This window comes from Mustelus asterias, chromosome 25 (genome assembly GCF_964213995.1).
Source record: "Mustelus asterias chromosome 25, sMusAst1.hap1.1, whole genome shotgun sequence".
In the NCBI taxonomy this organism is placed as follows: Eukaryota; Metazoa; Chordata; class Chondrichthyes; order Carcharhiniformes; family Triakidae; genus Mustelus; species Mustelus asterias.
In genome coordinates, this window is record NC_135825.1 from 32070466 (window position 1) to 32096901 (window position 26436).

At 43.1% G+C, this 26436-nt stretch overlaps 1 protein-coding gene across 1 annotated transcript in view; it reads left to right on the top strand.

Moving 5' to 3' along the window:
• Positions 1 to 26436, top strand: part of itpr3 (inositol 1,4,5-trisphosphate receptor, type 3) — a 301852-nt gene that overhangs the window by 114989 nt on the left and 160427 nt on the right. Inside the window, exons 5-10 of the mRNA XM_078242319.1 lie at positions 5065 to 5223; positions 9576 to 9674; positions 10227 to 10310; positions 15921 to 16067; positions 17106 to 17201; positions 25811 to 25855. Coding sequence (XP_078098445.1) covers positions 5065 to 5223; positions 9576 to 9674; positions 10227 to 10310; positions 15921 to 16067; positions 17106 to 17201; positions 25811 to 25855 — 630 coding nt within the window. The remainder of the gene's footprint in view (positions 1 to 5064; positions 5224 to 9575; positions 9675 to 10226; positions 10311 to 15920; positions 16068 to 17105; positions 17202 to 25810; positions 25856 to 26436) is intronic.

Here is a 26436-nt window from a genome sequence, read left to right on the forward strand (position 1 = left end):
AGGGTGGGGGTCGCTGGCAAGAGGTGGGGGAGAGTGCAAGGGCAGGAGGGTGGCAATCTGTGGCACCTCCCTTCCCTTTTTCCCTCCATAAGTGCCTTTGGAAGAGTGATCTCCTGCCCTTCCTGGGAGGCCACTGGCAACACCGCCAGGCACGGGAAATCCATGTGAGTGTGGGAGAATCCACGAGGCACCACTAAATTCCAGTGGGCTCAGGGATAATGACTTTTAAGTGGCACATTAATGAATCTAATTAGCCAGAGGGCGGGTTCCACTTGTCAACCCCATTCCTGATGAAGCTGTGTTTTCCCATCGGTGGGAATGGGATGTGAGGCCTCTCCCACAATTATGCAGGCCTGCTTGCTTGGCTCCATTAAATCCAGCTCAATACGTCATCCGAGCGATTGGAGATTGGAGTGGAAATCCAGAATAGGGACAAGAAGGCGTTAATGCGTGATCAAGTGCTTTCTGTCCCCCTTTGACATTAATGCCATGACACAACCTTGAAGTTGTCTTGGACAATCAGCTTCCATATGAAGCATTTGTTCTTTTTGAATTGCGTTATGACTGTCAGGCATTCAATTTCATTTATGGTTCCCAGCAACTGTAGCTGCCAGTGAGAGGAGCCCATGTCATGCAACAGGAAAACTTAAGCTAAATTCTGATATGGCCATTCATCTTAAAACCACTTTCTCTTGTGGGCAGATACCAAGAATATATTAGTTGCAATATGTTCTTGTTTAAAGGTTATTTTAGTGCTCTTGTACAAATCTTTCCATAAGAGCTGCCATTCTCTTTTGCGTTTCCTGCATTGATTCAAATTCCTCAACACAATCTATGACAGTATCTTAGGAGGGTAAATGTGTGGGGTTACGGAAATAGGGCCTGGGTGGGATTGTGGTTGGTGCGTTTTGATGGGCCGAATGGCTTCCTTCTGCACTGTAGGGATTCTATGATTATGCCACCTGAGACAACCATTTATTTAATTTTTAACATGTCATGGGTAGTTTGCACCTGGCAACCTTGAGTGGACAGTCAAAAAAAATGGTTTGAATGGTAAAAGTTAAGATGATCAAGGGATTTAGGTAGGAACAACAAACTTGACTATCTTAGCCCTACAGTTCCTGACATTTAAAGGTGGTTAGAACTCATTTGTACTGCACTGACATTTTTGTTCCAGTTCTGTCTGGATTTTTGTTCCAGTTCTGTCTGATCCTGGATGTTGGGTAAGACTTCTTACTGTGCTTACCCCAGCCCAATGCCGGCATCTCCACATCCTGGATGTTGGCACAGGGTCAGGAGAACAGGCATTGACTGGATAGAAACTCTGCCCTGCCCCGTTCCGGAAACATCGCCTGAGTGATTTATGGATGCTAAACCTCAGGAAGAGTATGGAATAATTTTGACTTTTTTCATGCACCAGTGCCAGCTGTAGCATTTTGGCTGCATCTTAATTTGCACAATTAAAATGTGTAATAATTATGCAGCTTCTCATTCGTTCGTGCTGAAGGATGATATCCTAAACTTGAGTGGAAAGTGTCAGACATTAGAAATGCAATACGACTTTGTGAAAATGTAAATTATTAAAAGCCTCTATTTGAGATTTATAAAAAAAACCAAGTTAACATTGTTCTAAAATGCTTACTTTCAAATCTCTTGTAAAGTGTTGGTGACACAGATTTATGGATCACTTGTCTGTTCAGCCACAATATTTTTATCACATCCCTTACAATTGCAGTCTTTCTATTAAAGTGCGAATGAGTGGGAATGCTTTGTAGAGAGATGCTTGTTTGAAATTGCCTTAGAATAGCATGCCATCGTGAGTAGGGACATAATAGGGCTGTGTTCTCTGTAGTTGTCCATTGAGATACTTTGGCAGTGATTTTCCACTAACTAGCTCTAGCTTTTTTGTGTTACTGTTCAAAGTCCATTTGATGTAGGTTCACAATAATCATGCCATTATTGTGTGTAACTTAAAATGTCCACTCTTTTATGTGAGCTGAGAGAGGTGTCATGTTGCAGACCTACCAATTACCTTTTTACTTGTTATTTCACATTGGAGATTATATAGATTTCTCACTTATCAAAGCCAAAAGCTGTACACAGTCAGACCATAAAGGTAATGGCTAGATTTACCAACAGATAATTACACAAAAGCATGAGGCTATATCAGATAAACTATATTACGATAATTAATTTACATGACTTTCACAAAATTTAAATTGTCCTGGGATGTATTCATTTCCAGTTTTAGCACTATTTGTCAGAATTATGAATGCTAATTTATATTCCAGAATTCTACTGAGCTCTCCAAGTGTTCCTCTCTTTACATGGAAATGCTGGGAAAACCCCAATCATTCAACAATGCTGTTGGCCTTTCAAAGCCAAGCTTTGACACTCAAGATCAAAGGGGGTTCTTTCCTAAGTGGCAGATATTCATGTTGTAAATCAGTCCTATTATTTGGATAGATAGAGCCTTCATAGTAACTCTCTGGCTGCCTATTCAGTTGAATGTCCCTGACACTTGGCCAAGGATCTGAATAATGCACATTGGAATCCTGATTTTCTTGAAACTGCTTTGATAATGAACTGATGAAAAAACTTGTTTCCTAATTTGTCGCATTTGATGCTATCACTTTAAGATCGTGCTGTCACGTACTATGTTTGATGTGAATGTGTTTAAGTAAACAAGGGGCGGCATGGTGACACAGTGGTTAGCACTGCAGCCTCACAGTACTAGGGATCTAGGTTCGATTCCAGGCTCAGATCACTGTGTAGAGTTTGCACTCTCCCCTTATCTGCGTGGGTTTCCTTCGGGTGCTCCGGTTTCTTCCCACAGTCCAAAGATATGCGGGTTAGGTGGATTGACCATGCTAAGTTGCCCCTTAGTGTCAGGGGGACTAACTAGAGTAAATGCATGGGGTTATGGGAATAGGGTCTGTGTGGGATTGTGGTCGGTGCAGACTCGATAGGCCAAATGGTCTCCTGCTGCACTGTAGAATTTTATGATTCTATTGTCTTTGTACATTGCACGCACAATTTATTTTCTTTTTTTGGGATATGGGCGTCGCTGGCTGGGCCAGCATTTATTGCCCATCCCTAATTGCCCTTGAACCAAATGGTTTGCTGGGCCATTTCAGAAGGTCAGTTGAAAGTCAACCCCATTGCTATGGCTCTGGAGTTACATGTAGGCTAGACCAAGTAAAGATGGCAGATTCCCTTCCCTAAAGGACATTAGTGAACTCGATGGGTCTTTACGACAATTGATAATGGTCATCATGACATTTTTAATTCCAGATATTTTATTGAATTCAAATTTCACCATCTGCAGTGGTCAGATTCAAACTCGTGTCCCCAGAGCCTCTGTCTCTGGATTACTAGTTCAGCAATAATGCCACTACCTCCCCTTTACAATGACAGTTTCCCCAGTTGCCTGCAGCTTGTAGCCTCACTGAAATAAAAGGTGAAGATGGTTTCAGTCCATTTTCGGAACTATTTTTTGAAGGACTGCTCAACACCAGTACAAAATTCACTTGGAGAACTATGTACATCACAGAACCTGACTTTCATATTAACAGTGGCTTCCCACCTGAAGCAAATAGGCACATGGGCTACTCACCTAGAGACCCTATTAGGATGGTGATGACTGGAAAGTCATTGTTCAAGTGACCCACCACCTTTTCAGGTCACCGAAGGCTGGCTAGATCGGGCATATTAAACACATGGGAAAGTAACTTACATTGTCATAGACTGATTGTCGCTGACAGAAATCTTATGACAGAAATCAAATGGATAAGCAAGCATTACCAACTGCAGAGATATGGAAAATAACAGGATTTATCTCACTGACTTAATTCTGAAAGGCTGCCAGTCCCATTTTGAAAATTTAAATGTGGATATACCATTGATCAAATATGTCCAAATACAAGTCAGGAGTTAGGATGGATCAGGATTTCTCCAGAATTTGGCTCATGAAGCGAGTAATTTTGTAGCTCAGCCATATTGTAGCCTAACTCAATATTACTTTTAAGTTACAGAAGAGACACTAACTCAATTTTAGAAGGTCCTGATAAGTTTATTGGGTGAATCTCGTCTCGAGAATGAAATTGTTTGACATTTTACCAAAAATGATCACTTCCTTTTCATTAATCTAGTGTCCAAAGATGTGTAGATTAGGGAGGTTAGCGGGGTAAATATGTGGGGTTGTGGGGAGAGGGCAGGGGTGGGCCTTGATAAGATGCTCCTTTGGAGCCGGTGCAGACTCAATGGGCCAAATGGCCTCCTTCTTTACTGTGGGGATTTTATGTTCTATGATCTTGAATGACTTCCACTTTCAAATGCACCAGTGACTTTGCACTGTGCATCAGAAAGGATGTGGAGATGCTGGCGTTGGACTGGGGTAAACACAGTAAGAAGTCTCACAACACCAGGTTAAAGTCCAACAGGTTTATTTGGTAGCAAAATCCACTAGCTTCCGGAGCGCTGCCCCTTCGTCAGGTGGGTGGGAGTTCTATTCACAAACAGGGCATATAGAGACACAAACTCAATTTACAGAATAATAGTTGGAATGCGAGTCTTTACAGCTAATCAAGTCTTAAAGGTACAGACAATGTGAGTGGAGAGAGCGTTAAGCACAGGTTAAAGAGCTGTGTATTATCTCCAGACAGGACAGTTAGTGAGATTTTGCAAACCCAGGCAAGTCGTTATGGGGGTTACAGATAGTGTGACATGAATCCAAGATCCCGGTTGAGGCCGTCCTCAGAAAGGAAACAAACACAGCGATATTCAAAAGAATAAGGTTGCTAAGACATTGATTTGCTAGTTCAAGGAAAGGTAAGTTGTGGTCTACACTAGCACACTATGGATCATTATAAAGTGATGCATTGGTTAATAGGAACGTTACCTGTTGTTCCTTTCTGTGTTTTCCTGAAATAGATAACTTAAGCTTTTAATTTCGGATGACGATTGTTAGCACTACTCATTAAATATCGAATAATATTGGAAACACTAACATTTTAAATAAATATTCCCCTGTTCTCTGAACTACTGTTTGTTTTCCACTTTCAGCTGCTGCACATGAAAAGCAACAAATACTTGACTGTGAATAAGCGGTTACCAGCTCTCTTGGAGAAGAATGCCATGAGAGTCACTCTGGACGGCACAGGGAATGAAGGCTCCTGGTTATTCATTCAGCCATTTTGGAAGTTAAGAAGTAATGGAGACAATGTAAGAATATATCAGTAGTAGTCTAAAATTACCTACCGTTCTTGAAGACAATTGAAGTGGAAGATAAATAACTGGTATTCATTACATTTTAATGTGCCAAAACAATCTACTATTCCAGGACCATCCTGGAATGTAAAAGTATCTTTTTGCCAGCATAAAATGTCTCCAGTCCCTTCCTCCCTCACTGCCCACAACAAGTCTATAGAGTTCGTGGACTGTTTCATCAAAAGATTGAGACCTTCCATTCATCCACTTACCATAGAAACCATAGAAACCATAGAAAATTACAGCTCAGAAACGGGCCTTTTGGCCCTTCTTGTCTGTGCCGAACCATTTTTTGCCTAGTCCCACTGACCTGCACTTGGACCATATCCCTCCACACCCCTCTCATCTATGAACCCGTCCAAGTTTTTCTTAACTGTTAAAAGTGACCCTGCATTTACCACTTTATCCGGCAGCTCATTCCACACTCCCACCACTCTCTGCGTGAAGAAGCCCCCCGCTAATATTCCCTTTAAACTTTTCTCCTTTCACCCTTGACCCATGCCCTCAGGTTTTTTTCTCCCCTAGCCTCAGTGGAAAAAGCCTGCTTGCATTCACTCTATCTATACCCATCAAAATCTTATACACCTCTATCAAATCTCCCCTCTTTCTTCTACGCTCCAGGGAATAAAGTCCCAACCTATTCAATCTCTCTCTGTAACTCATCTTCTCAAGTCCCGGCAACATCCTTGTGAACCTTCTCTTTCAACCGTATTTACATCCTTCCAAAACTGTACACAATACTCTAAATTCGGCTTCACCAATGCCTTATATAACCTTTCCATAACACTTGAACTTTTATACTCGATACTCCGATTTATAAAGGCCAATGTACCAAAGGCACTCTTTATGACCCTATCCACCTGTGACGTTACTTTTAGGGAATTCTGTACCTGTATTCCCAGATCCCTCTGTTCAACTGCACTCTTCAGAGTCCTACCATTTACCCTGTACGTTCCACTTTGGTTTGTCCTTCCAAAGTGCAATATCTCACACTTGTCTGCGTTAAATTCCATTTGCCATTTTCAGCCCATTTTTCTGGTTTGTCCAAATCCCTCTGCAAGCTTTGAAAACCTTCCTCACTGTCCACTACACCTCCAATCTTTGTATCATCAGCAAATTTGCTGATCCAATTTACCACATTATCATTGATATAGATGACAAACAACAATGGACCCAACACCGATCCCTGAGGCACACCACTAGTCACAGGCTTCCACTCAGAGAAGCAATCCTCCACAACCACTCTTTGGCTTCTTCCATTGAGCCAGTGTCTAATCCAATTTACTACCTCCCCATGTATACCCAGCGACTGAACCTTCCTAACTAACCTCCCATGAGGGACCTTGTCAAAGGCCTTGCTGAAATCCAGGTAGACAACATCCACCGCCTTCCCTTTGTTCACTTTCCTGGTAACCTCCTTGAAAAACTCTAATAGATTGGTCAAACATGACCTACCACGCACAAAGCCATGTTGACTCTCCCTAATAAGTCCCTGTCTATCCAAATATTTGTAGATCCTCTCCCTTATCACACCTTCCAATAACTTGCCCACCACCGACGTCAAACTTACTGGCCTATAATTTCCCGGATTTCTTCTTCTCCCCTTTTCCTTCTTGCCCATCAAACCAAGCTTTCCTCCATAGAATCATAGAAACCCTACAGTGCAGAAGGAGGCCATTCAGCCCATTGAGTCTGCACGGACAACAATCCCACCCCAGACCCTATCCCCACAACCCCACACATTACCCCACCAATCTGTCTAACCTACATATCCTGGGACAATATGGGCAACTTAGCATGGCCAATCAACCTAACATCTTTGGAGTGTGGGAGGAAACCAGAGCACCTGGAGGAAACCCACGCAGACACAGGGAGAATGTGCAAACTCCACACAGACAGTGACCCAAGCCGGGAATCAAACCCAGGTCCCTGGAGCTGTGAGGTGGCATTGCTAACGACTGTGCCAACGTGCCGCTCCAGGCTGTCCCCTGCTATGTTCATAATCTGTTTCTTCCTCCAGTTGTTCCTCTCCTTTCTCTGCCTTTTCCAAGCTTGATGTGCTCCTGAGATCCGTTGCCTTCTCTCTTGACACTAAATCACTATACTGCTGGCTATCTTATCTCCTTTCCTGGCCACCATGCTACTTTCCTGCCTGAGGTCTATCTCCCTTTCATCAGTCCCTCCTCTAAAAGCTTTACTCTTGCAAACTGTTACCTTGCTGCCGACCTGTCTTTCTTCTCAAGTCTGTGAATGTGGTTGTTGTTTTCTTCAGAAACAGCTCCAGGCAACGTCACAAATGACGCCTTGTCTGACTGTAGCCATAGTGGCTTTTCCTTCGCCATCCTTCTCTATCTCCCTTTGTCATTGTTACCCCACGATCCTCCTTCAACTCCTCTCTTCCAATGCCCTGGTTTATGGAATTATCCTGGCTTGGTTCTACTCCTACCAGTCCTATCGTATCCACAGAATCTCCGGCAATGACCTCCCACCATGTTATTTACTTCTGGAATCACCTCAAAGATCGGTCCTTGGCCCTTTCTTCTTTGTCACCTACTCGCTGCCACTATGCTATTTGCACCGAGGGTCAGTCCCTCTCCACCACCTCACCTGGTTTCTCCATTGACTCTGTGCTCACGGATTATTTTGTCAAACATCCAGAAACATAAGTTTCCTCCAGTTAAACAAATCCAGACCAAAGCCATTCTCATGGCCCTCCAGATTAAATTCCCTGCTCTCATTACTAATTCTGTTTCCCTTCCTCAGTAACTGTCATCAGTCTGTTCACAACCTTGGCATCCTGTTCAACCTCATGTTGAGCTTCCAATCCTATGCCATCACCATAACAAAGCCAACTTACTTTCAACTCCATGAATTTGTTTGCCTCTGCCCCTGCCTCAGCCTACTTGGTGCCAAAACCCTCGCCCGTGATCTTTTCACTTCCCAACTTGAGTATTCCAGCGCTCTCCTGGGCAGCCTTCTGTCCTCCATATCATAAGTTTCAGCTCATCTTCGGTTCTGCTACCCGTGTCCCATCTTGCACCATGTCCCGCTTAGCTATTCCCCATGCCCTTGGTTCCTGCCATGGCTTCAATGCCTCCAATTTAAAATTCTCATCCTTATATTTACATCTATTCATTGTCTTTACCCCCTCTCTGTGTAGCTTCCTCCATCTCTACAAGGGACTCTTCACTCTCCCAATGCTAGCCTCCTGTGCTTCCCCATTTTGTGTTTTCATTGGTGGTTGTGCCTTCAACTGTCGCACTCTGAAATCCTTTCTTTCTCTCCATCCTCTCCTCCTTTAAGTCCCTGCCTTTTAAACAAACTTCTGGCTTTCCCCATTTTGGTGCAGGATCCATTTTAAGCTGATCAGACATGGGGATTTTATTATACACTTAAGATCTCAGGATCAGTTGTGTTCTTAGCTCCTTGAGATCTCGGATCACTGTTGTCAAAAGACAAGAACATCAAAAAGAAAGACTATCAGAAAAGGTGAAAGGACGAAAGAGAAGGAGGAAGAGAGAGAAAGGAAAGAGAAGGAGGAAGAGAGAGAAAGAAAATTAAAGAAGGAAGAAAATTGAAAAGAAAGGATCAGGGCAATAAACAAGGATATCCACCAAGTGCGGGGGAGATGGAAAGTTACTCCTTCTACTGCAGTAGCAGCAGCACGTATTTTGTCAGCTTCACAAATGAGTGCAAAATAAGAGTTCCTTTCATGCCAGGTTCACTATCAACAGAAGTAGACAATGCTATTCTACTTTGAAGTTGAACTTCTTTGAATTATGTCAAGAATGTGATGATTTCAAAATCTATTTTGTGTGTCTGAAATCAAATTTGTGGTGGCACAGTGGTTAGCACTGTTGCCTCACAGAGACAGGGACCCAGGTTCGATTCCCAGCTTGGGTCACTATCTGTGTGGAGTCTGCATGTTCTCCCCATGTCTGCGCGGGTTTCCTCCGGGTGCTCCAGTTTCCTCCCTCCCAAAAGACATGCTGGTTCGGTGCTTTGGCCATGCTAAGTTCTCCCTCAGTGTACCCGAAGGCGCCAGAGTGTGGCGGCTAAGGGATTTTCGCAGTAACTTCACTGTTGTGTTAATGTAAGCCTACTTGTGACACGAATAAATAAACTTTAAAAAACCTGTTTTGCTAATGGTGTTCAATGATCATATCATGATATCATGAATTTTGAAATTTTGTGATGCCTAATGCGCTTTCAAAGTATAAAGGCTACACTGTGGCCAACTGGTTTTAATATTACTGCAATGATATTTTGATTGTATTTCTACCAAACATGTGAATGCTATGTTTCAGGTGGTGGTTGGAGACAAGGTCATATTAAATCCAGTCAACGCTGGACAGCCGTTACATGCAAGCAATTATGAACTCCTTGACAACGTCGGCTGTCAGGAGGTAAGGACCCAATGAGAGGAAGGGAACATCAGCGGATGTGAGAGAAATAATGAAAGAAAGAGAACAGCAAAGGTTCTTGTCGAATGATGGAGAGAAAAGAAAAGGTTCAGGGCGATGAGAAAAGACAGGGAAGGAGTATCTAAAAGGGATTTAAGGAAAGAAAAAGAAAAAGCCGAGAGGATCAAGGAAAATGCAAATGATATCCACACAGATAGAGAGCTATTGGCCTAGACAGATTTAGCATTCTGTGGTTGCATTTCTTCATGCTTTGTCAGTTTCATGAAAGATTGCATATCATATATCATTATTCCAAGAAAGAAAAAAAGATAAAAGATCCTATCCATCCGATGAAATGATTGGAAGTATTTCTATACAAATATGATATGTATTTGGGAGTGGAGGTAACTTGAATTCCACTTCTGTTGACACACAATAATTAAAATTAATACAAAATCACTTGTGGTAGTCGGCATTCAATAGATTGACTGTAGCAAGCAGCTAATGGTTTTCTTTCCAATGCTATTCCATTAATTCTTTAATTTTCAATGCCAGGTAAACTCTGTGAACTGCAACACAAGCTGGAAGATTAATCTCTTCATGAAGTACAGTGACTACATGGAAGATGTTTTGAAAGGGGTATGAATTCTTTTAAAGTTGTTGGAAAAGCATATTGCTGAAGGATAATTTTTGATAATGCACTGCTCATTTGGATAAACTTTCTGAGTACTGAGGTTCAGGTGGAGACACAACACAGTTAACCTACAGTTCCACTTTTCTTTCACACGGATATTTATTTTAATCTTTATTTGAAGCAGGAGATACAGGGCTGTGGGGAAGGAGTTGCGGTATTAGTTTTGGTTTTGAGCGAGGGAAAAGGCAATGGAGCTTTCTACACTGCAAGTGCACAAGGGCACTAAACTCAACGCAGGAATCAGAAACAGGTCATTTGGCCTCTTGAGCTTCCTCCACCATTCAATCAAATCATGGCTGATACGACTGTGGCCTCAACTCCACTTTCCTGCCTGTTCCCCATAACCTTGATTTCCATTTTGATCAAAAAATCTCCCCCACTCAGTCTTGAATAAATTCAATGAGCCAGTTTCCATTGCTCTTTGGCAGGGTGAATTCCATAGATTAATGAATCGTAGCGGGCGGGGGCGGACCATGCAAAGGTCCGTTGATTTCGGGTGGGTACTTCCGGCCTTGGGACGAGCGTGGCCGGAAAATCCCTCCCTCTGAGAGAAAATAAGTTCTCTTTGTCTCAGTCTTAAATGGATGAATCCTAATTTTTAAACTGTGTCACTAGTTCTACATTTCGCACAAGAGTGAACTTCCTCTCAGCATCCACCCTGGCGAGTCCCAACAGAATCTTATAAATTTCAATAAGATTATCTCTCATTCTTCTGAACTCCAATGAGTAGAGGCTCAAACTTTCCTCATACAACAACACATAATACCAGGAATCAGTAGAGTGCACCTTCTAGTGAAGTTATATTCTTTCTTAAGTAAGGAGACCAAAACTCTACATTGGAGCTTATGAAATTTTAGATTGGAGTCCTGATTGATAGAAGTTGTTGTTAAGTTTATGATGAGTGTGTGATACATTGAGCTGTGGCAAAGACCAGTGGTGCAGTTACTTAGGATGTGGTGCATTCACTGACTTTGATTGCTCACCTGAGGTAATTGAACCTTTTGTGGTACTCAGGTGTTTGAGGTTTGCCCCTTGGAATTGACCTCCATGGTTACCTCTGAGCATGTGTCTGGCCCCCTGTCAACGCAGGACATCTGTCCTGTCTGTTACCTTCTCCACCAAAGCCTCCAGTGCAGGATTCAAGAATCTTGGAGCCCCTTTGAACTCATGGTGTGCCATTCTTCAGTATTTTTGAAGTCAGAGTTACTTCCTCCATGACCACCAGCACCTGCTCCAGCCACAATGCACCTCCCCTTTTAATATGTACAGGCTTGTTCCAAGTGGTGCAGGCTGTGGTTCTACCCATTCCCCATACTGGCACCTTGCTGATTCAGATAAGCATTCAAGAGGGGAGTTAGCACTATCTGGATGCTGAAATAATTGAAATGAGCAGATAACACAAAGCTGGTGTGTTGCCCTCATTGCAACCAGCAGGTGTAGGTAAATAATGCATCATGGGGGCGTTTGAATTTATCTCTCAGGGAGTTTTCCAGTAGATCCTAAATAGAAAAATGTGATTATTTCTAGGGTTGGAATCCATTTTTTATTCATTAGCCTCTAAGGGTTAAAGATTGAACTGGAATAGCAAGGCAGGAATTCTATGTGAGAATAATGGGCACTAAAAATAGCTTTCAATGGAATTTAAGCCAAATAGTTATTTTTGCATATTCAGTTTTGTTCATACATTTCATGTTGTAAGCATCAAATTGTTGGTGATATCAGTAGTGGTTTAAAGGAATTACTTCTCTATTGGTTTTTGAGGAGGACAGAATGTGCTAAACTCCTTGTTGGACCGGTTTACCAATGTCATTAACATTTTATTTAGTTGCTAAGAATTTGGCCTTACATTTAACTTGTTCATTTGATACACCTTCGATTATTGGTACTATTTCCTGTTCATTCTATGCTGTTTCTTTTGGCAAAGACTGGCATTATTAAACACATTTGTACACTGTAGCTTGGCACATTTAGGGTGCTGAGAAACATGGCCAAAAACACAGAGAACAGTACAGCAGAAGAACAGGCCCTTCAGCCCACGGTGTTATGCCGAACATGACGCCAAATTAAACTAATTCCTTCTGCCTGCCCTAGGTCCATATCCCTCTATTCCTTGCATATTCATGTGTTCATAGACTCCTACAGTGCAGAAGGAAGCCATTCGGTCCATAGAGCCTGCTCCGATCCCAATTCCACCTCGGCTCTATCCCTTCAACACCATGCATTTACCCTAGCCAGTCTCCCTGACACTAAGGGGCAATTTAGCATGGCCAATCAACCTGACCTACACATCTTTGGACTGTGGGAGGAAACTGGAGCACTCGGAGGAAATCCACACAGACACGGGGAGAATGTGCAAACTCCACACAGTCAGTGACCCAAGCCAGGAATCGAACCCAGGTCCCTGGTGCTGTGAGGCAGCAGTGCTAACCACTGTGAGGCAGCAGTACGAACCACTGTGCCACCGTACTTATCTAAAAGCACCTTAAATGCCCTGAATGTATCTGCCTGCACCACTATCCCTGGTAGCGCATTCCAGAGACCTATCACACTCTGTGCAAAAAACTTGCCCCTCACACCTCCTTTGAACTTTCTATCTCTCATCTTAACTGCATGCCCCTAGTATTAGACATTTCAACTCTGGGAAAAGTATTCTGGCTGTCAACCCTATCTATACCTCTTCCCTGCACACTTCTCCTACTTTTACATTTGATGTCTGCCACCAGTCTCCTGAAGTCCATAGTAAAGGTTATTCTGAGAGTTAACATGGCAAACCATGAAAAAGTAGGTTGCATTAACCACCAAAACAAAATACATGATCTGTTTGATAAGCACCAACTACACCACAAACTATACCATATATAATTATGTAAGAGTCATATTTTTGAGACTTATTTTTTAGACAAAAGGTTAGGGGGTTAACTCTTACATGGGTTATTTTGAGGGGCTCTCGACTAAAAAGTAACAGGGAAAGCCACTGCTGAAATGCAGAGAAGCACCTGATCAGCGCTATTATCATTTCAGTATGAGTCTACGCGCAGTTCTAAAACTGTGGAACTTAAATTTGCTTCCAAACTTGGCGCCAGAGCTTAAACAGTCCTTTGTGTCCCAGATACCTAACCTTTATTGTGAAGATTTCTTTTTACAGCCCATTGATTTTGAATTGGACACAGAGCTCCCCTTACGGGCGGGGTTTTTCTGAACAAGAGTTGGGACATGGTTTTAGATTTTTAAATCTTTTTATTCTTGTTCAAGTAGTAACCCTGTTATGTTCCTGCTAGCTTCACATTATGGTACGTTTTTTTGAAAAAGTGCCAGATTCTTTGGCATTCCCTTCAAGAGCTGGTAGTTCAGCCACAGTAGAGCCGATGTTGAATTCCAGGGCATTCCAAAACCATGAAGGGGAACTTTGGAACGCCTGCTCTGAACTGTATTTTTGCAATTTGGTATAATGTGAGGAAAGGTGTGAAAATCAGTGAATAGTTTGCTCGACTCTTTTGTGATGATTTTAAACAAAATAAATGGTTATTAAGACAGTAGAAAACAGTTAACTACATTAATGGTTATCCCCAATATCTTTAAAAATACCCATTTCGAGACACCCTATTTTCCTAACTTCAGAGCTAAACCTCCCCAAACAATATCCCAAAGGTTTTAAAACTATTAGCAAAATCCAGAACTAGTTACCGCACTAGGCACCTATAGCTTTCGGGGCTGCTTCTGAGTTGGAATGGAGGCATCTGGTTTCTCAAAATAGGCTTTTTCGAGACATAACTTGTTGGGAGTGAAGACGAGTTTTTTCTGTGTGGACTGCAACCTCAAAGCAGCTCACTGCATCAGGTGATTTTTGCCTCTGATCTACGGGGTGGGATTTTACAACCTTGCTTGTCCTGAAACCGTAAAATCCCACTTGAGATCAACGGACCTTCCCCTCGCCCACTCTGATTCTCGTGGTGGGCGGGGCGGTTAAATTCCAGCCACAGTCTTTCTTTTTGATTTTCCCTTATCTGAACTAACCTTCTCAGAAGTTACCCTTAATTACCTTTATCACATGAGCTCACCTTTTAGAATGTAAATGTGAAACCCTCCCCCCCTTCCTACCCCCGATCTTCCATTGTTACTCAACTTGACTTAGGTGGACACATGTTCCCAGTGGTGCTATGCTAATCAGCATATCAGAGCCCTAGTTCTATCAACGCTGAAAATTTGTCTCTTTTCCATGTTACTTGTTTCCTTTTAAAACTATAGCCACCAGACCACATTCCCAATTATTGGATTTCATATTTTTTTTCCATTTTATCACCATGTCTTAACACTCTTGTGCCCAACATCTATCTGTTGCAATGCCCTGTATTCCCAGTTATTCTTTGTCTTTCTCAGTTTTATTGATACTACCATGGTCAGTTTGTCTTCTGAACTTTTCTGTCATATTTCATTTAAGCTGCAGAGCTGCCATCCTACATCCTCCACTTCCTCGTTGTCAAGAAACCATGATTCATTGTGATCTCACTCTTTCCCCTTCTGCAACTATCAAATTTTAACCAACTGAGCTTGCTGACATCATTCCCTTATTCTTTACTTTTAAAAAAAAATTTCAGTGATATTTTGTGCAATGCCATTAATTGACACATCACCCAGATTTCTCAGTTGATAAAATATAGCTCAGTTGCAAAGGGGTCAGATTTTGCTGGAACGAGCATCTTGCGATGTGCAGTTAGTTAAGCTTACAAAAATGCCTGTTTAGGATTTATAAATGTTAAGCTCGTAGAAGTTGCTGGAAGCATGAGCTCATCACGGCACAGACCGGAAACCAGGCAGTTTGGAATCTTGGTGAATAACTGGGAATTCAGTGCGTCACCTCACGAATGAGGATAAAGGATTGAGAAATAAACAGAGGAAGGAGTAAGAAGGAGGGTGAATTAGAATGAGCAAATTCAATATCAAATAAGGTATAGGAAAAATAAGCAGAGGGAATGAAAGATTGGATCAAGAGGAAGAAATAAAGTGGCAGAAATGAAAATAAGTAAAGAATGGCAAAAACTTTAAGATTTGCCATTTTTCAAATCTCCCAAAACAATTCACAACCTTAAGGAATGAGAGTTCACACATATAATTGCTTACTTTCTGGGTCAGTGATTAACAGTCATCAACAGTTACACTTGGTTAAGAGAATACTTACTCTTTTAATTACTAGATTTAGCTTATTGCACCATGTTTAATGAGCAGTTAATATATGAACGTAGCAACATCATTGAAATCATGCAGTGCTTCAACATGGGATACCATTTTTGAAAAGTTAATGGCGGGAGTATCATAAATCAGCCAGCGACTCATGGCGATTCACAATTCATGGGGTATTTCTAGCTCGCTACAAATTACTGACCACTTTGAACATTAATTATGACATGTGTCATTCAGATGGTGTAATTTTTTTTGTAAAATAAACTGGTACAAAATGTTCCACGTCTTTTTTAACTTGATAAAAAACAGCGTTGGCTGTCCTATCCAAATAAATCTGGAACTTTTCTTGAATGTGAATGTTTTGTTCTCCCTTGCAGGGTGATGTGGTAAGGTTGTTCCATGCTGAACAGGAGAAATTCCTGACGTGCGATGAATACAAATCAAAGCTGCATGTATTTCTGCGCACGACACTCCGCCAATCTGCCACCTCAGCAACAAGCTCAAACGCACTCTGGGAAGTTGAGGTAATTTTGACTGTATATTCCACAAAGTCAAATACACAATATTTTAGCTGCAGTAATTGTTTGCGATAAAAATGTGTGTCTCGACTCGCATTTGGAATACTTCAGAAGTAAAATTCCATAAATATCTTCACCCAGGTTTAATTCTGCCTGGCAGATCTAGATGGAATATTGCACTTAGAGATACAAATACCATGGAATCATTTCGGCTCTGAACCATCCCTGGTTTATAATTAGCCGCAATTCAATGACATTGGTGCAGAATGAGTGAAAGGGAGGATTTACCTCCAGCCATTCCACCCCTCCAGGGACATTTTTGGGTGTAGATGTATTTGTGAACCATTGACTTTAAGTGAAGGAGAAAAATTTCTTCTGCACTTGCAACAACTCAACTCAGCTATTTTGTAATAATACACAAAATGCAGGCGTGTGGGCAATAAAGAACCCGTCAGAAACAAAGGGACTTTTTCATTAAATAAAGACATGAAGTGCTTATTCTGATGCCTCATTATCAGTAAATTCTGCTGTAGTTCACTGGGCTAGAATAGAGCACATTACAACATTCAAGAGACGCCAGATTCTTCGGCATTCATACGTGAATTTGAGATCTGTACCCCTGCTAGATTGGAAAACTTCCCTGTGGGTCATTCTGTTCTGCCAGATGGTGAGGGAGTGCGGGGGAAGAGGGACTGTGACTCCCTTATCCATTCTCTGTCCTTATTGTACATGCCGTGCAAAATGTACTTCAGCAAAAGTGACTTTAGAGATATATGGGGTTGAAATTCTTCTTGGGTGGGGGTTCCAACTGGCTGTTGTTGGATCGACTGACGTACTACACATTTATTTCAATTGGCTGCATTGAAACTGAATCTAGGGAGCTATGTATAACTGGTCTGTTTGACTCCACAGCCCAAGATGAATTTCTGGCCCATCGGAACATCTGTTACACACCCTTGATCCAATAACTTGTCACTTGCTTCCCTACTGTAGACTTTCTTTATGCAATCTATGTACTAATCTTTGATTTCCTTCTCCTTTTAGGTTGTCCATCATGATCCCTGCAGAGGAGGTGCTGGCCATTGGAACAGTCTCTACAGGTTCAAACATTTAGCTACAGGCCATTACCTGGCTGCTGAGGTTTGCTTATTACTTTGTTTTAAGAAATAATGCTATTTTGGGAGAGAGATCACTATACTACAACTGTTTAAGTTACGAATAAAATCGATACTATCTGCGGACTGAGAATCCAAGAGCAATCTCTTGCAGATTTTAATTACTTAACCAGAAAAGAACTGTTTGGATTACCCATCTGATGGTTATGTCTCCTGCTAGCTGGCATTATTGGGACTGAAAATTGGCATGATTGCAATTCTAGTTGTTGATCCAAGTGTAATAAAAAAATTATGAACATCAGCAACATCTCGTAGATGTGAACACTTGGGCTGGAACTTTCCAGCCTTGCCCACCGGCTGGATCTTCCAGTCCCGCCAAAAGTCAATGTCCGGTACCTCCGCAGTAGGTCTCGCCATGGCAGGACTGGCAAATCCCAGCCATAAAGGTGTTTTTGATGGGTATCCAGAATGATGAAAGATGTCAATATTTCTACGAAGTAAGTTGTAAAGTACGTATCTAATGTGTTAACAGGTGGAAATCTCAACATAACTGAGTCTTTGTGAAGTTATTTTTAAGCTGGTAAAACCGCACATTTCTCTGAAAGAGGCAGCATGACGCTTTTAAAATGACCTTTGTAGTTACGGCTAATGTTAATAGCATTGCCCCTACTTCCAATTAAGTGACTATTCTGTTCCATGGTGCCCTGATACTTTTCATAGGAACAAGATCACTGAACAAAATAGGCACCCGGTACATAAAAAAATCTTCAGAAGATCATTAATCTTCACTGATGCATAATCAGCAGGTCGCAAAATCCTCCAAAGAGGTGCAACTTATGCGATGGATCCTAGAGGTTCTGCAAGTAGGTTGGGATGGCAGATCTGTGGCAGAATGGCAATTCTGGAAGAGTGCCATCGTAAGGCCTTATCAAGCCATGGGGTAGCATTAAGAAAAAAATCAGTTAGGCCATACAGGGGCCCCAGATTGGTCCATCATACATCTTTGATCTCTTTGAATCCATTACTTTTGATGACTTAAACTGCTGAGCTTTTTCAGTACCCACAGTGGAACCCAAACCTATTCTGGGTGGATAGGAGAACTGCTGGGCAAAAGGCTGGTGCAGCAAATGGATCATAGAACCATAGAATCCCTACAGTGCAGAAGGAGGCCATTCAGTCCATTAAGCCTGCAATGACAACAACCCCACCCAGGCCCTATCCCATAACCCCATTTAATTACCCTGCTAATACCCCTGACACTAAGGGACAAGTTAGCATGGCCAATCAACCTAATCTGCACGTTTTTGGACTGTGGGATGAAATCGGAGCACCTGGAGGAAACCCAAGCAGACATGGGGAGAACGTGCAAACTCCACAGAGACAGTCGCCAGAATTGAACCCGGGTGCCTGGTGCTGTGAGCGCTAACAACTATGCCACCATGCCACCCACAAAGAATTCCTATTGAAATCCAGGAACCAACTTGGATACATCCCTGTTCTTTGGGAAAGGAGTGGGCATTCGGCCACCAGATCAGTTAATATTCTCTGGATAACTTAAATGGAGTGGAAACCAAGCAATTCCATGTTTCTCCCCAAATTCTAATCATCATCATAGAGCTTTTCCTGAATTCCTCGGCATGGACTTCACCAGGTGCATTTTCACATCAGTATACCTGAAATCCATTTGACACAAATCAGGAACCTGTAGACCTATTTAGCTGAGCTTTCACTTCACCACATCTCATGTTAAAGGAGCAAAGGTTTTTCCAGGACGTTCAAACATTCCTTTAATGCTTAGATCATTCTGTAATGTTGATCGGATCTTTACCCTTGCAAATCGGGATGACTGCATGTGCAAATCCAGCGTGATGACATTGGGTTGGTGCCTGACATCACTATGCTGGTTTCCCACAATATGGTCAGAAGGAACATCATTAACAGGCAATTGAACGTGTTAGCGAGCCAGTTATCACAAATATTATGCAGTCCATGCCGATGCCATCTGAGGTGGTACCTCAGGTGAAATGTTTGTCCACTTGAATCTCCAGTATGAAATGTGCCAGAGTCCCCTCACTCTGACATAATGGCACTGAAGAGAATGCTGTCTGTGCAGCTTTTCCAAAGAGTTTGTGCATTCCACAAAGGAGTGGTACATCTTTTGGGTCGTGCCCTATACACATCGGAGGTTCCTTTGCCACCCTGCCACCCTACTGTGCCCAATCTCTTCCCATCTATAACCCTATTGGCGGCATGATGGCATAGTGGTTAGCACTGCTGCCTCACGGCGCCAGGGACCTGGATTCGATGTCAGCCTTGGGTCACTGTCTGTGTGGAGTTTGCATGTTCTCCCCATGTCCATGTGGGTTTCCTCCAAGTGCCCTGGTTTCTTCCCACAGTCCAAAGATGTGCAGGATAGGTGGCTTGGCCATGTTAAATTGCTCCTTACCGTCCAAGGATGTGTTGGTTAGGGAGATTAGTGGGGTAAATGCATGGTAAATACATGGGATTATGGGGATAGTGATAAAATGCTCTGTCAGAGAGTCAGTGCAGACTCTATGGGCTAATGGCCTCTTATGCACTGTAGTGACTTTATGATAACCCCCGGGCTTACCTGAGTCTCGGATTATTTATCGCAGTTTGCAGTTCCAGCACTGCCTGTACTGAGTTCTGGTATTGTTGGGCCTGCTGGAGTTACCAGCCAATCTGATAGGGCAGTAGCTCTTGAGGATGGGATTTCTTCCCACTGAGGAGGAAAGTTTAGACAGCTGGCAACATGTTATCACTGCGGGACGGCCTTTTTAAAAAACCAACATTTATAACAGGACAGCAATCTCTCCCCTCGCTGTAAGATCCAGTCCATTATATAGTCACTATCCATTCTCTTTCTCTGTCCACTTCCTGCTCAGTGCTTGAAGTCAAGTAGGCAATTTGTTTTATAAATGACAATAAATAAAATTTAAAGATGGAAGATCCAGGCAGAAACATATAATCAAACATAAGAGATATATCGATTATCTGACCAAAGAGAACCATTGAAGAAAATGTGAAGGCGTCAAGGGTGTGTTTCTTGGAAATTGGGAATCGAGAAATAAAGTGACAAGCAAAAGTCTGCACAAGGGCACAGACTGGTTCTTACTTCCTGAAAACCACATGGTAGGGTGAATTTTGTTGAATACTGCTGTATATGTTACTATATCAGTCAAATCATCTCCAACAAAAGTTTGAAAGAGAGAGAGAGAATGGGAGGGATTCTCCATGCTCCCCGCGATGTGTTTTATGGAAGTGGAGGTGGCCTATCATTGGCTGGTGGTAAGATCTTCCTGTCCTGCTGCTGTCAACGGGGTTTCCCGTTGTTCACACCCTATGACGCCGGGGAAACCGAGGTGGGGGGATTGCCGTGAGCGGGACTGGAAGAACCTTCCCACGGGAACGGCTGGAAAATCCCTCCCATCATGTGAAGCATTGGATTTTGAAATTTTTGTATCTGCAATAGGGGTATATATTAAGAAGTTATTCAAATGGCAGAATGATTAAGGCAAGGCAGTATGGATTTAATTATCTGTAATCGGGAACTACACCCAGCCAATACAAAATAAAAGGCAGGGAAATAATTCAACTGAAGTGAGTAGTTTGGAGCGGGAATAGCAGAGTGAAAAGGTGTGCGCTGGAATGCAATCTCTGTTACTGATTTGTACAGCATTGTACTTAAAACCACAACTGCTGAAGTCAAATAAACCTGACTCATTTTAACTCATTTTAACTATTAAACTGTGGCCTATGGGCGGGATTTTACGGCTTCGCTTGGGCGAGACCGGAAATTCCCACCCCAGGTCAACAGAGATTTCATTGTCGGACCCTCGCCCACACTGATTCTGTGGGCGAGATGGTAGAGTTCCGGCCTATGTGTCGAATGGACACTGGGTTCAGAGACTGCTTCAACTTGTTACATATATGAGTAAATATCTGCCTGTTGGACATTATTTCACTGTCAGTTGGTGAATTGTGTAATTTTATTAAATCCCTTTAAGGGTGCAATTTTTTAAAATAGTTTTTCCATAAGGTTCAAAGCATTCTTTTTTTTCACATCATCGATCTTAATCTCATTAATCCACTTGTCTCACTGATGTGCAGCTTTGTCAAGAAATATAAACCTTTAATTTCTACATTGCTTGTGATATGAATATTCGGTGTGATTGTGTTTCCTGGGTGATTAAGACAGTCTAATTGAAGTAACCTGAGTAAAGGTGATATTTGGAACCTGTAGTAAAACATTTCTGAATAACCGTACCAATTAAAGGATTTAAAAAGGATGATGGTGGAAAATATGAATGCCTTAAACATTGCTCTCATGGAATGATGGAAGTTGATTCATGCTCACTGCTCCTGAAGCAGCAAGTTTTGAATCACCAAGCCTGCTGCAGCTACAAATGTCCTAGATTATGAAAGGAAAGCTTGGAACTCTATGACCGAGCAACATTTGGATTGATGCAGTTGTTCACTTCCAAGAGGCACTGGCAGAAGACCATGCAATGGTGAAGGGGGTATTGCAAAGGAAAGGTAAATGTGGAAAGAGCTAAGAGAAAAAAAAAAGTTTTTGAGGGCGACTATAGAAATGCAAATGAGTTGAGGAGTTCATGGACGCCATGAACATGGCGCTGCACAATGAGGTATCAATTATTGAGCATGAGAGGAGAGTAAGGGTGACACAAAGCACAAGTAGCCAGGAGCAGTTGTGGCTGGAAGGTGAAGAACCATTGGAATGTGAGCTCCTGTCTGTCTTCAGTTGCAGAAACTCAGAACCCAGATCATTTAGGAGGAGGATATCTGTGAAGGATTAAATATCCTGCTTAAATATTAGGACAGCACAGTGGTTAGCACTGCTGCCTCACAGCGCCTAGGATCTGGGTCCAATTCCAGCCTTGGGTGACTGTTTGTGTGGAGTTTGCCCATTCTCCCCATGTCTGCGTGTGTTTCCGCCAAGTGCTCCGGTGTTTCCTCCCACAGTCCAAAGAGGTGCAGGTTAGTTGGATTGACCATGCTAAATTGCCCCTTAGTGTCCCAAGATGTGTAGGTTAGGGGAATTAGTGGGGTAAATATGTGGAGTTACAGGGATAGAGCTTGGGTAAAATGCTCTGTCAGAGAGTCAGTGCAGTTTGAGGGGCTGAATGGCCTCCTTCTGCATTGTAGGGATTCTATGACTATTTCCAGGCACTTGAGATAGTAGGCTGGATTGTACTGCATATAGTGTCTTATTTGCAGTTAATGAGGGTCTGGCTTCCTTTGCAGAGGTGGATACGACACAGATTGAAGGTCCTATTGGTCTCCAGTTGCCCTGAGGACCACATTAGTAACCTTCTCTGTGTCAGCCATTTTACACCCTCCTAAAACTGAGGCAGCACTGAAGTGGGAGATCAGGACTGAAAGAGTACATAATTGCAGAACAGAAAGAATGAAATGAATAGGTCCTTGTTAATTTAAAATTCAAATTAGATTTGCAGACTAATGCCATTGAGAATGTTACCACTGGCTAGTGATCTTACTATCAGCAAATTATTTTATGCACATTAGGTGGTGAAAATGTTGTGTTATTCATCCATCACCTAATTTCTCTCTTCCAGCATCCCCTTTCTCCAAACAGTAATTAGACAAGAAACCAGGAAAATCAAACCCATGGAAGCAAGAACAATGTTTTAATGCGTGTTACGAATCTGATGGAAAATTAAGATTAATTAGCAGCAGCAATCTTCCATATTAGTTTATCTACCTCTCCGTCCACTCAAATTGTTAGGATACGGACGATTGCTGTCATATTAATTCACTATCTTGAAGACAGTGTTGCAAATAAACTACAGATCTCTGCTGATTCCACTGAATTGCTGTGGAAATGTGGGGTGTTCTCCACGGAGAGATACGGGCCTTGATTCTCCCATCCTACTGCGCTAATTTTTTAGTGGGCTGGGCAATTCTTGTGTTGGCCGCTTCTCGGGGTTCGCATGCTTGTTCACACCCCGCTAGCGTCTCCCAGTGACGGATTTCCGGCAGCGTCAGATCCGCATTGTAATTGGTGAGAAGGAGCAAAAATAATTTAAATATTTATTTGCATAAAATTTAGATGTGATTAGCGGGCCCGGGTCTGACATCTCTGGGCCCGCTAGCATCTCCCACCACCCCCATCCCCCTCCGCCAAAATGGTTCACTCCAGCAGGGTTTAGAGTAGCTCCTCACTAATAGGGAACTAGCGGCCCGACTCCGCTGGAGTGAATGGAGGGGCAATTGGGGCCCCTCAGAGAGTCAGGCAGTGTGGGGGGGTGCCCCCTGAACATTGGCATCCTCGAAGTGCCAGCCTGTGCCCCTGGCACTGCCCAAGGGGTAAAGTGCCAATGCCCATCGCGCAGTTTGGCACTGCCCATTGGGCATGGGGCAGTACCAAGGGGGCAGGGCCTGATGGGGCGGAGCCTAGGGGGCAATCGGTGGGAGCGGGGGGGGGGGGGGTCCTGCTGCCACTCTGCATCTGGATCATTAGGGGAAGGAGGGAGGGCAGTGAAAGGGGGGATTTGGGGGGGAGTGGCGATCAGCCTGCTGAAGGGGGGTCGGGACTGCGGGTTGAGTAGAGGGTCAGCCCTGTGGGTGTGGGGAATTGGGGGGGAGCTGGAGATTGGAGCGGGCTGGAGGGGAGCTTTGGGGCTGGCCTGGGAATGGCTGGGGGCCATCGATCGGGCTGTGGGGCACAGAGAGCCGGCATTGCGGTGCAGGGGGGTGGTCGTGGGGCTGGCCAGAGATCATTCTGGCCAGCAATCAGAGTGGCCATTAGTGCGGGACCACTGCGCATGCGCCGATCTCGGCACTGACCATTCAGCACATGCGCAGTGGTCCGCTCAGTGTGCTGATTTCAGTCTCTCCAGCGGGAATAGACCCCGTCCCCTCGATTTTAATGATATTCATGCTGGTGGTCTCTGCAGTGCACGAAGTGTGGGAGATTCTTCTCTGAACACCCACTGAAAAAAAACAGCGTGAATTACTCCAGTTTTCACATGAATTCGACACATAATTTTTTTGGGAGAATTCTGCCCACGGAATGTGAGCTGATTAGCAATCAGATGGGTGAATGTGAAATTATTTTCTACTTAGAAATGCTGGTGGCGAAATGACAGTGTTTTGTTAAAACTGCATTGTTAAATAAACGGCAGCACAAATTTATTTCGGGTGTGACAGTCAGAAGACATTCTTGGAATAAGTTGTTTGGTGCCAATTGTCAATGCAAATCAAATGGGGGTTAGCTGGCAGGGCAAGTTGAACAGTATTTTTCCAATCTCTTTTCTGATCTGTGCAACACAATGAAGCAGTACATTACATTCAATCTTGTATTGTAATTCACTTTATGCATTAATCCCCATACATTTTGACAGAAATCAAACAGGACACTGCCCCTCTAACTACCTGACTGTCTCAATGCCACTCTGAGAGAGGAGACAGACATTGGGTGGGATTTTATGGCCTCGCTCGCTCCAAAACTGGAAAATCCTGCCCGAGGTCAATGGACCTTTCCATGGTCTGCCTCTCGCCCGCTCTGATTCTTGTGGTGGGTGGGATGGTAAAATTCGCCCCATTGTCTCTGGTTACTGTACTACTAAATGGCGTAATTACTTGAGATATAAATGAATAGACAAAATATAGAAATACTGAAAAGTGGGTGGAATTTTCACATTTTGATGGGAAGCATGGTGGCACAATAGTTAGCACTGCTGCCTCACAGCACCAGGGCCCCGGGTTCAATTCCTGGCTTGGGTCACTCTCTGTGTGCAGTTTGCATGTTCTCTCCTTGTCTGTGTGGGTTTCCTCCAGATGCTCCACAGTCTGAGAGATGTGCTGGTTAGGTGCATTGGCCATACTAAATTCTCCCTCAGTGTACCCGAACAGGCGCCGGAGTGTGGCGACTAGAGGATTTTCACAGTAACTTCATTGTCGTGTTAATGTAAGCCTACTTATGACTACTAAATAAACTTTACTTGTTATTTTAAAAAAATAGAGTGGCACAGTGGTTAGCATTGCTGCCTCACAGTGCTAGGGAGCTGGGTTCATTTCTAGCCTCGGGTCACCGTCTGTGTGCAGTTTGCACGTTCTCCCCATGTCTGCGTGAGTTTCCTCTGGGTGCTCTGGTTTCCTCCCACAGTCCAAAAGACGTGCTGGTTAGGTGCAATGGCCATGCTAAATTCTCCCTCAGCGTATCCGAACAGGCTCCAGAGTGTGGCGGGATTTTCACAGTAACTTCATTGCGGTGTCAATGTAAGCTTACTTGTGACACTAATAAATAAACCTAAAACTTAAAAGGATGTGCAGGTTAGGTGGATTGGCCATGCTAAATTGCCCCTTAGTCTCAGGGGCCTACCTGGTTAAATACGTGAGGTTACAGGGATATGGCTTGGGTGGGATTGTTGTCAGTGCAGGCTCGATGGGCCGTAGGGCCATCTGCACTGTAGGGATTCGATGATTCTAAGTCTACTCCTGACTATTATCTTCATTGAGCTTATCATTGTTCTTTCACTGCAGTAGTTTTATTATGAAAGTTAAGCATGCTATCAATGTTCAGTCGTTTTTCCTGAGCTTTTAATGTTGTATACATCAATTTTCTTTTAGGAAAATGCAACTTACAAGGGAGATGCCTCTGATTCAAAAGTTGTGGTAAGTTTTAGTTTTAATGCTACAAATACTGAACTGAAGTTGGTCCATGGCTATGCTTGTCTACATTGAGACAGAATTGGTACTTGCACAATTGGCCGCATTGCTCCTGGGTGAAGGAAGGGGAAAATAGCTAGGATTCCCTCCCATCTTAACTAGCTAACTGACAGCTAATGTCAAATAAGGGCGGGACTAGACTTGGCTCTGTTTGTTATCAAGAGGAAACGCTGTTGTTTCTGTGTGTAGGTTCACATGTGAAGCATGGTCACGTAGGTAAAATGCTGAAGGGCTGGTCACACTTGTGGAACCTGTTAGCATCTCTGGCCCGACCCGGAGATCCGGCTAGGGACTAATAACATTTTGTTTAATGTAGATAAAGGTAGAGACTCAAGATGCTTACCAAGTGAATAAAGTCACCAGATTCCCCAGGTTTTGAACAAATAAAAATTAGCTTCACAAGGTCAGAAAAATAAAGACAAACTTTTTGGGCAAAATTTTCCCATTTTGGGGGAGAGTGTGGGAGCAGGCAGGAAAAGTGGATCGCCCCCTTATTGTTAGCAACTTAGAAAAAAAAGCCAAGGGAA